This window comes from Canis aureus, chromosome 6, assembly GCF_053574225.1.
Source record: "Canis aureus isolate CA01 chromosome 6, VMU_Caureus_v.1.0, whole genome shotgun sequence".
In the NCBI taxonomy this organism is placed as follows: domain Eukaryota; kingdom Metazoa; phylum Chordata; class Mammalia; order Carnivora; family Canidae; genus Canis; species Canis aureus.
The window spans coordinates 40,364,222-40,377,933 of record NC_135616.1 but is presented as its reverse complement, the minus strand read 5'-3'; the positions used below and the strand labels follow the sequence as shown (position 1 = coordinate 40,377,933).

The 13,712-nt window shown below is 60.2% G+C and overlaps 1 protein-coding gene across 1 annotated transcript; it reads left to right on the top strand.

Moving 5' to 3' along the window:
• The first annotated feature begins 5,922 nt into the window (after positions 1–5,922).
• Positions 5,923–13,712, top strand: LOC144316545 (uncharacterized). Its single transcript, XM_077902562.1, has 7 exons — positions 5,923–6,058; positions 9,452–9,844; positions 11,346–11,899; positions 12,113–12,224; positions 12,323–12,466; positions 13,454–13,545; positions 13,629–13,712. Exons 1-7 carry the CDS (start codon positions 5,959–5,961, stop codon positions 13,710–13,712), a joined length of 1,479 nt encoding a protein of 492 aa, XP_077758688.1. The 5' UTR covers positions 5,923–5,958.

Genomic DNA, 13,712 nt, shown 5'->3' with positions numbered 1-13,712 from the left:
GAAGTCTGCATGGACAGGGAAACCTGATTCTTGGCCTCAGGCCGGGGACTCAGCCAGACCAAAGTTCAGGCCAGGACCTGTTTCCCTGGTCAGCAGGGGACTCCCACGGACCTCTACTCTCAGGTCTGGGGGTGAGGCCTCAGAGGCCAGGGAGCAAGGTCGGGTGTAGGGCAGCAGCTAACATGAGGTGCAGGGGCTCTGGTGGGAGAGACCTCATGCTGACCCCGCCCCCCTGACCCTGCCCTCGGCTGAGCAGTAGGGGGTGGGGGCTCTGTGGGCTGCCTCTGCCCTCCCATCAGGCTCCGGGTGCCAGGCGGGTGTGGCCAGGGCCCAGGGAGCTGATAAGGGGTGTGTGGCAGCCCCACCCTCCACCCTCCTGAGAACCCCCATGTGTCCCTAGAGCAGAGCGGGTAGGTGGGCATTCTGCATCGGGTCCCATCCTGAGACACCCCGGGATGAGGGGCAGAAAAGGAGGGTGACTGGTAGCCGGCCTGAGCTCTGCTGCCTCAGTTTCCCCTCCCTGGGCCGTTGCTGTTGGAGAGGGACAAACCCTGGGGGGGGGGGGGGGCATGGTCTCCTTTCCCAGTGGCTCTGGTGGGGGGAGGGCGGCCAGTCACCCCCTCTCCTCCCTGCTTGTGCTCTGCCCTCACCCCACCTCCCTGCCCAGTTCGCGCTTCCAAATGAGCCCCCGGGGACCCGGAGCAGCAAACACAGAGGGACAGGCAGGGGCCAGCCCCAGGGAGGGAGGCAGACACGGTGACTGCACACTGCACCTGCCCAGGCCGCCCTCGGGGCCTTCCTCCCGCCTCCCTGCAGACCCTGCAACCCAGGCTGGCCGCCCTCGGGGCTCTTCCCGGGGCCCAGGCCACAGAGACACCCCGGGACCCGGCAGCGAGGCTGGGAGGGGCCGCGCCCACGGGCGGGGCTGCAGGCAGGGCGCGGGGTCCGGGGCTCCCCGGAGCCACAGCCCCGGGCAGGGGCCAGGCCTGCGGGGGAGGCTGTGCCGGCAGCGCCCCCTGGTGGACGGAGCAGCAGCGGCAGCCGCCCGCAGCCAGGGGTCCCAGCCCCGCCTTCCTGCACCTCAGGGAGCAGGTGTTTCCTGGACACTTGGAGGGAGGACAGCACGGCCCGGCCCCGGGCCCGCCCGGGACAGCTCTATTGCGGCCACAGTCAGGCCTGAGAGAGGCTGTTCAGGATCCTGCTTACGTTCCGAGGTCTCAGGGCATATCACACACACCTGTCCCCTGGTTTTTCTCACCTGTCCAGCAAGTTATGGGACAGAGGCTGAGGTCCTTCTGGCTCTGGCAACCTGGGATCTAGGTCAGGATGGACCTGAACTGGCTCCCTGTTACCTCTCTGACCTCAGTCTCCTACCTGTCTTTCCTGGGCTCACATTTGCACCAGCCACAGGACCCCTTGCTCCTGGAACAAGCCAGGCAGGGTACCACCTGAAGGCCATGACAGGGGTTGTCACCTGTGCCTGGAAAGTGAATACTCCAGATGCCCAGGGCTACTCCTTACCTCTTTCCAGTCCATTCTAGAAGTCTACTTCCTGATGAAGCCTGTCCTGACCTCCAGGTGTAACCTGGAAACACACTCCCAGGTCCTGACCCCCCACCCTCTCATCCAGAGCCCTGCTCACCTCACTTACTGTGGTTACCGTGCACCACCTTTCCCCTCCTAATACAGGGAGAGTTTGCTGGGTGCATTGGTGCATGTATGTAAGCGCCGGGAGCAGGGGCTGGTACAAAGTAGGAGCTCATAGTAGGCCTGCACACAGTAGGGCTGGCACATAGGAGGAGCTCGTGGCCTGTTTGTGGGAGGAATGCATCTACCATCAGGGAGGATCTGGGTTAGAGGCTGAAGGGTCCACCTAAACAGCTCACACTTACTGCATGGATATAGTTGTGCAGCTGTGACCACATAGGGATTCAGGAAAGGAGCCTGTGGCCCATGAACTGCCCTGTGGGGAGAGGGAGAAGGGATCAAGGGCTCCTGGGGAGAACCCAGCCCAGGTCGGCTGCTGTCACTCACCGAGTCCACACTGGCACCTGATTTCCCTGCATCAGTGATTCTCAGTGGGATCCATGGAGCATCTGCTGTGAGAGAAGCTCCTCAATATAGGGGGTGGGGGCAAAGATCAGATAAACATGGAAATGCTACAGAAAAGATCCCTTCTGAGATATTCACAGTCTATACTCTAGGGGGACCATCACTTTAATGCTATACTCTGCTTTTCACAGCTTGTATGACCAGGGGATTCATTTTCCTTCTTTTGTTTTTCAGCGAAAGGCCCTATGGAGCTCCTGCTAACTTAGCATCTGAATCACCCCCCAATCTGGGAAATGCCTACTTAGAAGATGAAGCTGAACTCTGAGCCCGGTTCCCAGGACCGAAGGTCCCTTCCAGCCTGCAGTGGGTCCCAGAACTGGGCATGTTGGGCAGGAGGGAAGCTGGTACTCACTGGGTTAGGGCAGGGGTGGCAGGAGCAGGAGGCCTTCTCTGGCAGGACATCTGGGAGCTGGACACGGGGAGGCCGAGGAGCAGAGCCCAGCAGGCAGGACCCCTGAGCCAGGCCTGGAGTCTAGAACGCCTGACAGAGAAACGACTGGGCAAAGGCCCTTCATCTCTGGTGATGCCTGTGGAGGAATCCCAGGGTGTTCCGGGTGCGGTGAGGTTCCCACATCTAGCTGAGTGTCCAGAGGAGGATTGTCTCAATCCCACCCCAAAGCTTGTGGAAGCAGAATGGGCCTCACGTCCAGCACACGTGTATCTGCACCCCCTGCCTGGAGGCCCATGTGGAGCCTGAAGACACAGGATGGAAAGTCTGTCCTTGGGCTCAGGGGCCTGGATTTCCTGGGGAGGCCCCTGATGTCACCCCCAGGCAGTCAGAGACCCACAGTCTGGGAGGAGGGAGGTCGTGGTCCTGCTGCTGGTGTGTGTGTTCATGATGCCCACGTCCCTCCATTGCCCCCTATTTCTTCTAATGCTCTTGGGCAGCAGGTGCATTCTGATTTCTCCCCCACCCCCACCCATCCTATGGCCTCACAGGGATCATTCACTCCAGGGTTTCATGTCCTTTCTCTCTGGTGGGTGAAGACCCAGGCCCCTGTGGGGAATGATGTTCTGATTCACCCTGACGTCTCCTCCCTGGACGAGGGCTTCAGGCTCCTGTGAGGAAAGGCAGAGGGGAGCTGGCTGAGGGAGGGAGTTTCTACCCTCGGGGCTGCCTGTCCCCAGGTCAGGCCTGTTTCTGAGGGGACAGTAGGAAATGGAGAGGCAGGAGGGGGCTCCTGGGAACCTGGTCTAGTAGCGAAGCCAGCAGGTTCCTGAGGCGGGAGGGCTCTCCTCCAAGGGCACTGTGGGTCAAATAGGAGTCTCCTGGGCCCTGGGATGCGCTGGCCCTGCACATCCGTGACTCCCCCAGCGAGTCCTGAAGCAGCTCCACGTCCCCACTGTGTGGAGAGCTCGGGGGCTCAGGGCCGTGCAGCCATGTGTCCAGGGGACGAGTAGGGAAGGGGTGGGAGGGTGAGACGCAGCCTCACTGTGTCTGGTCCTAGAGCCCGGGCTCCCCTGGGGGCAGACTGTGGCACCTGCTCCTCCAGAGAATTTCTGGTCGTAAACCAGGGTCAGCACAAAAGCCATGCTGCCCAGTGTATGTCTTCTGGATCATGTCCCTCAGCTCTCTGCCACCAGGGAGCTGTATCCAGGCAGGTTAGGAAGCCTCTGGAAGAGCCTAAGTGTGGGAGGAGCAATCCCCACCCTGAGTTGGGGGAAAGTGTGACCCATGTGTGATTCAGCCAGTGCAGGGGACCCCTATGGTCAGCAAAGTGACGCCCTGGACCTCAGAGACTGCAAGATTCACCACAGGCTTGTTTCCTCTGCCTGTGGGTGTGAGAATGAGAGGCTGTCCTGGGTCTGGCCTGGCCTCCTTCCCCTCAGTGTGGCTTCTCAAGGTCTGCAGGGACGTTGGTCAGGAAAGACTAGTTGCCTAAGAGGCCTGACCTGGACCTGGCTCAGGTGTGCCAGCATCCAGAACGTGGGCTCGTCAGATCACCTCAATGGTCCTGACATCCCTCATCTGTGAAAGGAGCCCCGCTGCCCCTCACAGGAAACATGCTTGTGAACCAGAGAGATCTAGACACATGGAGGCCTGGTGACATTAGCCCTCATGCTGCAGGATGGAGGAAGAGACAGGATTAATCCTGTGCTAAGCCAGCATGGAAGGTAGCTGGCTGATTCTCGGGGTCCCTGGCCAGCAGGTCCTCGGGGCTCCCTCAGGGCCCCCCTCCCCACCCCAAGCTGTGGTTTCCACAAGCAAACAGTCCTCACCCAAGAGGGCTTGACCAGGGCTGTGGGGATGGGGACGGGGACGGGGACGGGGACGGGGGCAGAGCCACTTGCTGCCCCTCCCCCTGAAGTGACCAGGGACTGAACTGCCCAAGTCTGGACTCCATCCCAGGGGTTTGTACCCACAAGGCTCAAGAACGCCCTGGGAAGGGATCTCCCAACAGTGGGTGGGAGTGGGGACAGGGCTGAGGGCTCTCTGGTCTGACGGGGCTCAGAGCGGGTCGGGGGAGCCCAGACTGGATGTGGGGACTTCAGGAAGCCACTTGGTGGGACAGGACAGGGGCTGTAAGGCTGAAGTTTTCAGACTTCCTTGTTAGGAGTCCAGACCCTGACTCTGGATCTACTGTGTGACCTCTGGCAGGTGGGACAAACCCTCAGGGCTCAGGGCTCACATCCGTAAAATGGGTGTTAGTCAACACGCTGACACCAAAAGTGCATGGTCCCCCAAAGAGTCCTGGGATCCTCCCTTAGGATGTGAGGGTCTGAGCAGCTAAGGGGAGCCTCGGGGTGGGTTAGTGATGGAGCTGCTCCCCTGAGGTCCACAGAAGACCAGGGTCCTCAGAGGTTGCAGGGAACCCATCTGGGAAGAAGAGGCTGTGCCTGATCCTCAGTAGGCAGCTGGGGTCTGAGGCTGCTGAGCCTGTGACCAGAGGAGCCCATCCCTCTGCACCCCTGCCTGTGGCGGAGTGCGGGCCCATGGCCGGCAGAGCCTCCCAGGGAAGTGCTGGCTGGGGTGCTGCTCCTGGGGGGGCTGTGCCCTGTGCGTGGGGACAGGGCGGGCCCTAGGGTGCAGACAGAAGGAACACGGCCATAGGGGCTGCAGGTGGAGGGTGGTGGACACTTCTCAGGAGAGCTTGGTTCTCGTGCTCACAGCTTCTTCCTTAGACACCCGGCAGTGATGCTCATAGAAACTCAGAAAGGGGGATCCCTGGGTGGCGCAGCGGTTTGGCGCCTGCCTTTGGCCCAGGGCGCGATCCTGGAGACCCGGGATCGAATCCCACGTCGGGCTCCTGGTGCATGGAGCCTGCTTCTCCCTCTGCCTCTGTCTCTGCCTCTTTCTCTCTCTCTCTGTATGACTATCATAAATAAATAAAAAAATTAAAAAATTAAAAAAAAAAAAAAAAGAAACTCAGAAAGGAAATCTGACTGGTTAAATGGTGTAAAGACAGGACAGGCCCAAAGCAGGAGAGGCCCCCTGTCCTTGGCTCTAGGATGTGCCTCTGTGCCTGGCCATCGGCTGGTGCTGGCAAGCAGGGCCCGGGGCTGTTCGGGAGCCCAGGGACACAGGTCAGGGGCCCTAGGGGTGCAGACTGGGGAGGTGAGACCACCAGGCTGCTTGTGAGCACAGAGTTGGGGCCTCCCCTGCACTGGGGCTCCTAGACGGGGCTGTTCCTACATTTGCTCTGCAATGATCTCCTGAGCCCACTGCAGGAGCTGAGATAACAGGAGAGACCTGAATGGGCTAATCTACTGGACAGTGAGGTCCCAGGGCTAACAGTTGGCCCCGCCCTAGGGGTGCGGAAGAGCTTAAGTTTCTTTGAGTGAAGAAGTTTTCATCCTCTCTTCCTCTGTGTTCTAGATGCTTCTCCAGCCTCACTGTAGAACCAGATGGATCCAGCAGGGAGGCAGCCTGCCATGGGCCCCTGCTCAGGGGACCCCCACCTGGGCGGGGCCTCCTGGCTCCTGGGACTCACCAGCCTCATCCTCCGTGAGTGGCCCCGGGCTCCCGGGGAGGGAGGACCGCCGGGGGGCAGGGAGGCAGGAGCTGCGGGGCTGTCTGGTGTCTCTGGGGAGGAGCAGAGGAAGCAGCCCTGTGATATGGAGCACACGCGGTGCGTCTGGTTTCCAGCCCCGGGGGCAGCGGAATGAACACAGGAGCTTCTGGCAGAGGCCAGGCTGGGAGCCCTGACCCTGGCTGCCTGGCTGCAGGACGGAACCCCCAGCAGGGGTGAGGCCAGGAGAGCCCATAGCCCCCTGGGGAGAGGGATGGAGGAGACCAAGCGGGGGCTGCGGGGACCCAGGGTGGGGATGGGCACTGCGATGCTCAGGGGACCGGGCAGCCCCTGCAGCTGCTGTGCCCGGGCAGGGCCGACCCAGAGCCCAGGGCTGAGCTGGAGAAGAAAGCAGGTGTCCTCTGGCTCCTGGGGCGACATGAGGCCTGACTATGTGACATTCTGTTGGAAAAGGAGGGAAAGGCGGCCTCCAGAATTCAAGGGGTCTGTGCCCCTGCTGCATGTGAGACTGTGCCTGGAACAGGAGACTGAGGACAGCTCCGGGTGGGGGTGCCCCGGGGGGTCAGGAGGGAAGCAGAGGGGGCCCCCGAAAGGAGGCTGAAAGAAGGTCTGTGCTAACCAGAGTGGGATTTTCCAGTTCTTACTTCATCTGATCATCTGCTTCTATGTTACAAAGTACGTAAGAGCAAAGGAGAAAACACTAAGTTATGGAGGATTTCTGAAATCACTGGGCCTCTGTCACAGGGCAATGACTCTTTAGAAAATGAGTTTTGCAGCACATTTAGACCCTTTTAATGAGTCAACTTCATGTCAACAATATGTGGATTTTATCCTCTTTTCCATTTTATTGAACTGGAGACATAAGGGAATTACACAGTTACCGCCATAAAGGTCTGGTTTGGAGGATAAAGAAAGTTTAAAAGAAAGAAAGAGAAAGAGAAGAAGGAAGGAAAATGGAAGAAAGGAAGGCGGAAAGGAAGAAGGAGAGAAGGAGAAATGGACTAAATTTTAAGCTGATTGTTCAAAGTTAAATTCCATCTTACTGAAATGAACTCTGCCCCTCGAGCGCACAGCCACCCGCCCCCGGCCTCTGTCCTCTCTGGGATCAGCACCTGTTGCAGGTCTGAGAGCTCTGGAGCCTCCTCCCGTCCTGAGTGGGCTTCCAGCGTCCTCAGGCTGAGGCTCCCCGTCCAGGTTCTGGGCAGCCCCTCCCCTGAGCCTGAGGGCTGACCTCCTCTCTCCCAGGAGACCCCAGAATTGCTCAGATCCTGCTGACCAGACAGCAGAGGTGGGAGAGAGAAGCCCCTGGGCAGGGCAGGGGAGGGTGCAGGGGTGGAGACCGGTGCAAGGCAGCTCCCTGTGGGGAAGAACAGGGCTGGGGATGGGGAATCCAGCTCCAGGTCTGCTCTGCCCTGTGTGACCTGCACAGGTTCACCCCGACGGAGCCCCTCCTCGGGGAAAGGCCCCCTGGAAGCCCCTCCAGCTCTGATGTCCCGGGACTGGGTGTCTCCTCCTGGTTGGGACTGTCCTGGAGCTTCTCCGAGGCCTCTGCTCTGTGTCGTCCTCCTGTCCTGTCCTAGTCCTGGTCCTGACGGGCTGATACCCGGGGATGCTGTTTGGGCCCTTCAGAACCAAGACCCAGGACTTTCTGGGGTCACATCCTCAGTCCTCCAAGGAGGGAGGGGTGATGTCTCCCAGGCCCCCTGACGATCCCCTGGCCCTCTGCTGTCCCTGCCTCTGCTCCTCAGTGGGCTGTGCCGACACCTGCTGAAGGAGTCTGACTGCTCCCCAGTATGGGGACCCAGAGGTACAGGGCATGCTCAAGACGGAGTCACAGGGGAGCCACGATAGGCCCCCAATGAAGATCCTGGCCAGAGCAGGTCAGGCCTTGCCCAGATTCCCTAGTAAACACCAGCTTCTTTCTCCATGCGCCCCTGGACTGACCCCTCTGACCAACACTGGGGGCTCAGAGAGGAACATTCTGTGCTCAGGAGTCCCTGGGAACTGCCCTGGGGCAGGTGCCAACCTGGAGACTGACCTGCTGCCCCTCAGGAGCCCACTGCTCAGGGCTCTGCAGGAGTGTGACCGAGGAAGGACATTCTAGGCCTCCTGGGGTCCGGCTGGGGACACCCTGTGCTGGTGGCAGGCACAGCAGAGCTCACGCAAAGATCACCGGCATCCCCACATTCTCTGGTCCCTGGCAGTTAGCTGGGTCAGGGGACGAGTGCTGGCCAACAAGCAGGAGCAGAGACCCCGCTACTCCTGGACAGATGCAGACACCCCAGGGTGACTCCACTGTCTGCCTTTCCTGCTGGAGCCCCAAGGGTGCAGCTCCCAGGGGTGGAGCCTCCCCCAGGGGGACAGATTCCTCCCTCTGTGGGGTGAAACCCCTGCTCCTTAGACCCTGAGCTCCTGGAGAGTGTGTGACAGCAAGGCAGCCCAGCTCAGCCTGACTGTGGGCGTGCCCGGTGGTGGGGGGTGGGACTGGGACCAGCTTCGTCAGAGTCTCTGCTCCATTTCTTTTCCTGTCCCCTCTTCTGGTGGCTGTCACCTGCTAGGGTGGGACCAGCCCTCCCTTGGCCCCTTGACACAGGGCAGATGCAGGTTCCATCTGGTGCAGGTCATAATCTAGGGGGGCTCGGCTGGTCATCAGGTTCAGGGATAGAAGTTCAGGTCCAGGCTGGAGCTTCAGGGGTCAGGGTCACCGGGAGGGGTGTTTCCAGGCTCCCATGAGCATGAGCTGACTGGGTGCACTTCCTATGGTCTCTGGAGAGAGGCCTCACTCCTGCCTCCTGTTACCAGAGGCGGCCCTCACCCCTCCCCATGTGGGCCTCTCTCCAGGGCAGCCCCTAACATGGCAGAGGCCTTCGTCCCAGCGAGCAGGACACAGGGTGACAGCGAGATGGAATCCACCTCTGTGTGATCCAATATGCCTAAGGGTTGTCCACCCCCTTAGCAGCTCCCAGCTCCCCAGAGGGGGCTCACTGGCTATGGCTCCCACCCCAGGGGAGGGCTCCAGGGCCTGTGGGCAGGAGGGGTCTCTGCAGCCCCGTGAGCAGCTGCCTCCTGCAGAAATGCTCTCAGTAGGGACTGAAAATGTGTCAGAGCTGTTGGTCCGAGTCCCAAGCATTTCACCCTCTCCCTGTGAAGGGTCAGGACCCTGCAGGTGAGCAAGTTCATGTGACCTGGTCAAGGGGACGCTGCCCTGGGACAGGCGTGATTCCGGCATAGCTTCAGACTCATGCACTCTCCTGCCTTCCAGGAGTCACGGAGCACATGGGAGGGATTTAATGGCAAGATGGGTTCTGGGCTTTTCTCCTTTATTCCTCCCGGAAAACCACCCTCACTTCCTGTGCCCTCTGCCCTAGGCGTCTGCAGCACTGGCACCCAGGGTTCTGAAGCCCATGGTTCTGGAGTTGAGGATTCTGGAAACCCCGTTTCCCTGAAGGGGATGCAAGGAGCTTCTGTGTTGTTTCAAGTGCTCAGAAACCCAGACTTGCCTGCAGGAGTCGAGCTGGAGAACATGACCTGGGGGATCTCCTCCGGGGCAAACTACACAATCCTGCTGCACGTCTCCCCTGGGGCACGCGATCCAGAATGGGTCAACTTCCAGGACAAGTTCCAGAAGAGGGTCCATGTGCTCAACATTACGACCCTGAGGATGAACAACCTGACCCTGGAGGACACTGGGCTGTACCGGGCTCGGGGCTTCTACTCCAGAGGAAGACAATACGACCAGGATTTCCACCTGACTGTGTATGGTGTGTAGGCCCCTCCCCCAGCCCCAGAGCTCACCTCCTTCCTCTGTCCCTGGAGGGTCCCCGCGCCCGGCTCACAGGGCTCCCCCCAGACCCCAGCCTTCAGACTCTCTCTTCTCCCCTGGAATCAGATGCAGGGTGTTCGCCACAAATGCAGGCAGAGCTGAGAGTCACCCCAGGGATGGAATCACTTTGGTGCTTCGGGAGGGGAACCCCTGTGGCAGGAAGTGGGGATTTTGCCTTAACACTACAGTCCCCACAGGACTCAGGGTCCTCAGGCTGTCCCTTAGCTGTCTGTGCCGCTGGGACAGGTGAGGACACATCAGGGGCTCACCACACCCCACCTGAGGGTCCTACTGTGCTGTTGGGCAGGAGTCAGACCCCAGAGCCTGTGCCTTGAGGTCCGGGTGTGGGCAGGGCTGTGCTCCTCTCTGGAGGCTCCAGGGAGAATCCATTTCTTTTCCTGTCCCCCCTCCTGGTGGCACCTGCATTCCCTGGGTCGTGGCCCTTTCCTCCACCTGCACAGCCAGCACTGCTGGGATGAGTGCCTCTGGCACTGGGTCCCTCGGACCTCCTCTCCTGCCTCCTTCTACTTGGGAGGACCCTGTGATCACATGGGGCCCATCAAGACATCCAGACCATCTCTGGTTTAGGCTCAGCTGGTTAGCAGCCTCAGACCACCATTGACTTGGAATCTAAGACACCTTCAGGTTCTGAGGGTCAGCACGTCAGCATAGCTGGGGTCACTCGTCATGAAGTAGGATCCAGACTCCCACGTGTGGTTCTCCACCCTTTCCCCCGATCCCCTTTTAGCCTCAGCCCGAGCAGCTCACTCACAGACTCCACTGGTCCAGCTCTAAACCTCCACAGATAAGGAGTGCACATGGCAGTCCTTTCTCAGGATCTCAGGGAGCATCCTGCTCTCTCCCTGCACCCCCCTCTGCCCAGGGAGCTGTCTGCTCCAGAGAGAGTGGGAGCCTCAGGTCCCACAGATTCTAAGGATCTGTGTCAGCCTGTTAGCCTGTCCCTTGGCTTCACGGGTGGAACCAAAGTTCAGTGCATATTCCAACCACACAGAGGGTGGTCTTTCCTAGGGGGCACCAAGGTGCCCCCCATAACAGTCTTTCATGGTGGGAACATGGGACCTTTTTCAGGGCTTGGGCATCATTTATTCTGATAAATCAGGCCCTAGACTTCTCTTTCTTCTAGGGGACACCTCACTTTCTTTAACTAATTAGTTGTGGGTCAGTGGGCTCCAGCATTTATTTTTTCACGTGATAGTTTTAGTCTTTCTCAATCTACAGAAGTCCCATAGAGCTGAACTCACTGGCTCCATCCTTATGCACCTGCTGTATATTTGGTCACTTCTGTGTCATCTATAAAATGCTTTCACCATCCTGAGGGGGAGGAGGCCAGAGCTTCAGGGAGAGTCCACAGGACAAAGCCTGAGGTGTGATATTTTCCACTCTCATGACCCTCTGTCCTCTTGTCCTTCCTGCCGCAGAGCCCCTGCCCCTTCCCCAGATCAGGACCACGAATCTGTCCATCACCCCAGGCTGGTGCAACGTCACTGTGCAGTGTGACGCCCCGGGAACCAGGGAGGACCTGACCATGTCCTGGGAGAGCAGGGGACTCCCCAGGGAGCTGGAACAACGAGAGGCCACAGGACCAGCCCCCAACCCCTGGACCCTGGCTCTGAGCCTGCCCCTGAGCCAGCCCAACGCCAGCCTCACCTGTGTGCTCAGGAACCAGGTGGACCAGAAAACTGCCACCTTGGACCTTGGGGACATCTGTGGCCACGGTGAGTTCATCCTAAAGAGGGGAGGGGCTCATGATGCTCAGGCAGCCCTGGGTGAGGGTTTTCGGGTCTGTCCCCTTGTTTATGGCACCACCTGCCACCTGGTCACCCCATATAGAATCTGGCAGGTACTTCCACCTGCTCTGTCCTTGGGTGTCCCTCTCGGGCTACTCTCCCCCCACCCTCACCCCTGCTGGTCCAGGCAGCACGACCCAGCACGGACCTCTGCCCACCCTCATCCATCATTCCCTGTGTCCAGGGTAGTTTTCAGGAGGGGAGTTGGGGGGTGTCAGGGGTCTGTGCCACCAGACGGGGTATGAGCCAGCGACTCCTTCAGGATTGAGGGCTGGGGGCTCCTCTGCCCGATTGTGGGCTCACGGACACAGGTCACCCTACATGCTGGCCTGGGTCCCGGATGGGCCCTGCTGTCCTCAGCCCCCAGCCTCTGGTCAGGCTCCTCCCTCTGCCCTCAGCCCTTCCAGGTCAGGATCCTCACTCCCCCTACTCTGGTCAAGGGACCCCTTGGCTCCAGCTGGCTCTGGGCCCTGATACCCGAGCAGTCCCCGGGGCCACCACTGGGGGCAGGTCCAGCATGAAGAGTGTTTGACCCGGCGTCTGGGCCTCAGGGGCTCAGGCCTAGGGGTACCTGCTGCCGTCCTGCCCTCACACCTGCCTCCTATCAGGAGCCGCCAGGGGCCCCCACACTGAGAGTGAGGCTCTGGGCCAGGATGAGCATCCTCTGCAGCCCAAAGCCGTGGACGGCAGCAGCCACGTCTGCTTTTCCTGTGAATTCCTGTCCCAGCTCGGCCCCAGGCTGTTTGCTCACAGTCTGTGTTTCACTGAGTGAATGAGAGACCCGGTGCCCCGTGTGCCCCCTCGGCCCTCCCACCTCCTCCGCCAGCAGCTGGAGCCCTGCTGCCTCAGATCCCCGATCCCAGGGGAGCTCATCACTCAGGGACCCAGTGGACCCTCTGGAAAGAGGCCCCTGCCTCCCTCTCACCCTCCTACCTGGCTCCTCCCTGCTTGGTCCCCCTCCCACCTGCCCCAGTGGGTGCTGGAGCTCCAGGGCTGGCAGGTGCCCCCCTCCCTGTTCATGGCCCTCCTTCCTGGAAGGCCACACCCACCCTGCCTGTCTGCTCCCTGCACTCCTCCCTCAGGTCAAGGTTTTCCATCACATCCTCCAGGAGGCCCTCCCTGACCACGTGTGTACAGGCTGGGAGCTCCTGTGCCCTGGGATGGCTCTGGCTGGCTCCTTCTGGCACGTTCTCACCCTCCTCCCACTGAGGTGTCCTCAGAGGTGGGCACCATGTCCTGTTCCTCTCAGCACCCGGGCTTCATCAGGAGCTCGGGAAGTGTTGAGTGAAAGCACCTGCCATGCTATTCCCTCCTCAGCTTCTGAGAAGGTGCCTTCAGACATGTCCACGTGCTGGGCAATGGGTATCTGTCCTCTCGGTGCTTAACCTGCTCCATCTCTCTGTGCAAGGGAAGCAGATCCACAGGGACAGGCTGATGCCTCCCAACTACTCAGCATCCTGGGGACTGTTGTAGTCCTGCTGCTGATCCTGGGAGCTGGACTGTTCCTCCGGAGGACACGAGTGAAGAAGAGCCTGGAGCCTGGGAGAGGCAGGTTGCACTTCTCCTCCCCGGGCCCACACACCTCCCTCCCCTGGACCCTGGGCTCCCTTCCTCCTGCCTTTACTGCTCAGGGGATGTCCCTGCAGGAGGCTGGTGGGGGCGGCCATGGCCTTGGGGTCATAGAGGGGAGGGTACAGGGTCCAGGGCTCAGACTCCAGCTCCATCTGTGTATGACACAGGTGTAGGGTCACTGGAGGAGCACAGGGACCCTGATGGTGGCATCCACTATGCAGAGCTCAGACAGCAGGAGTCTGGATACAGCAGGGACCAGGTGAGGCTGGGAGAGGGGGCAACTGAGTCTTCCCCTTTCCCTCCGTGCCCGGGTGTGTGCTTGTCAATCCCCATCATCCACAGGGTCTGACCACTGTACCCCTGGAACTCTTTCCGGACAACACAGTATTAGCTACGAAATTCAATTCGGGGCCCATGCAGTGCTGA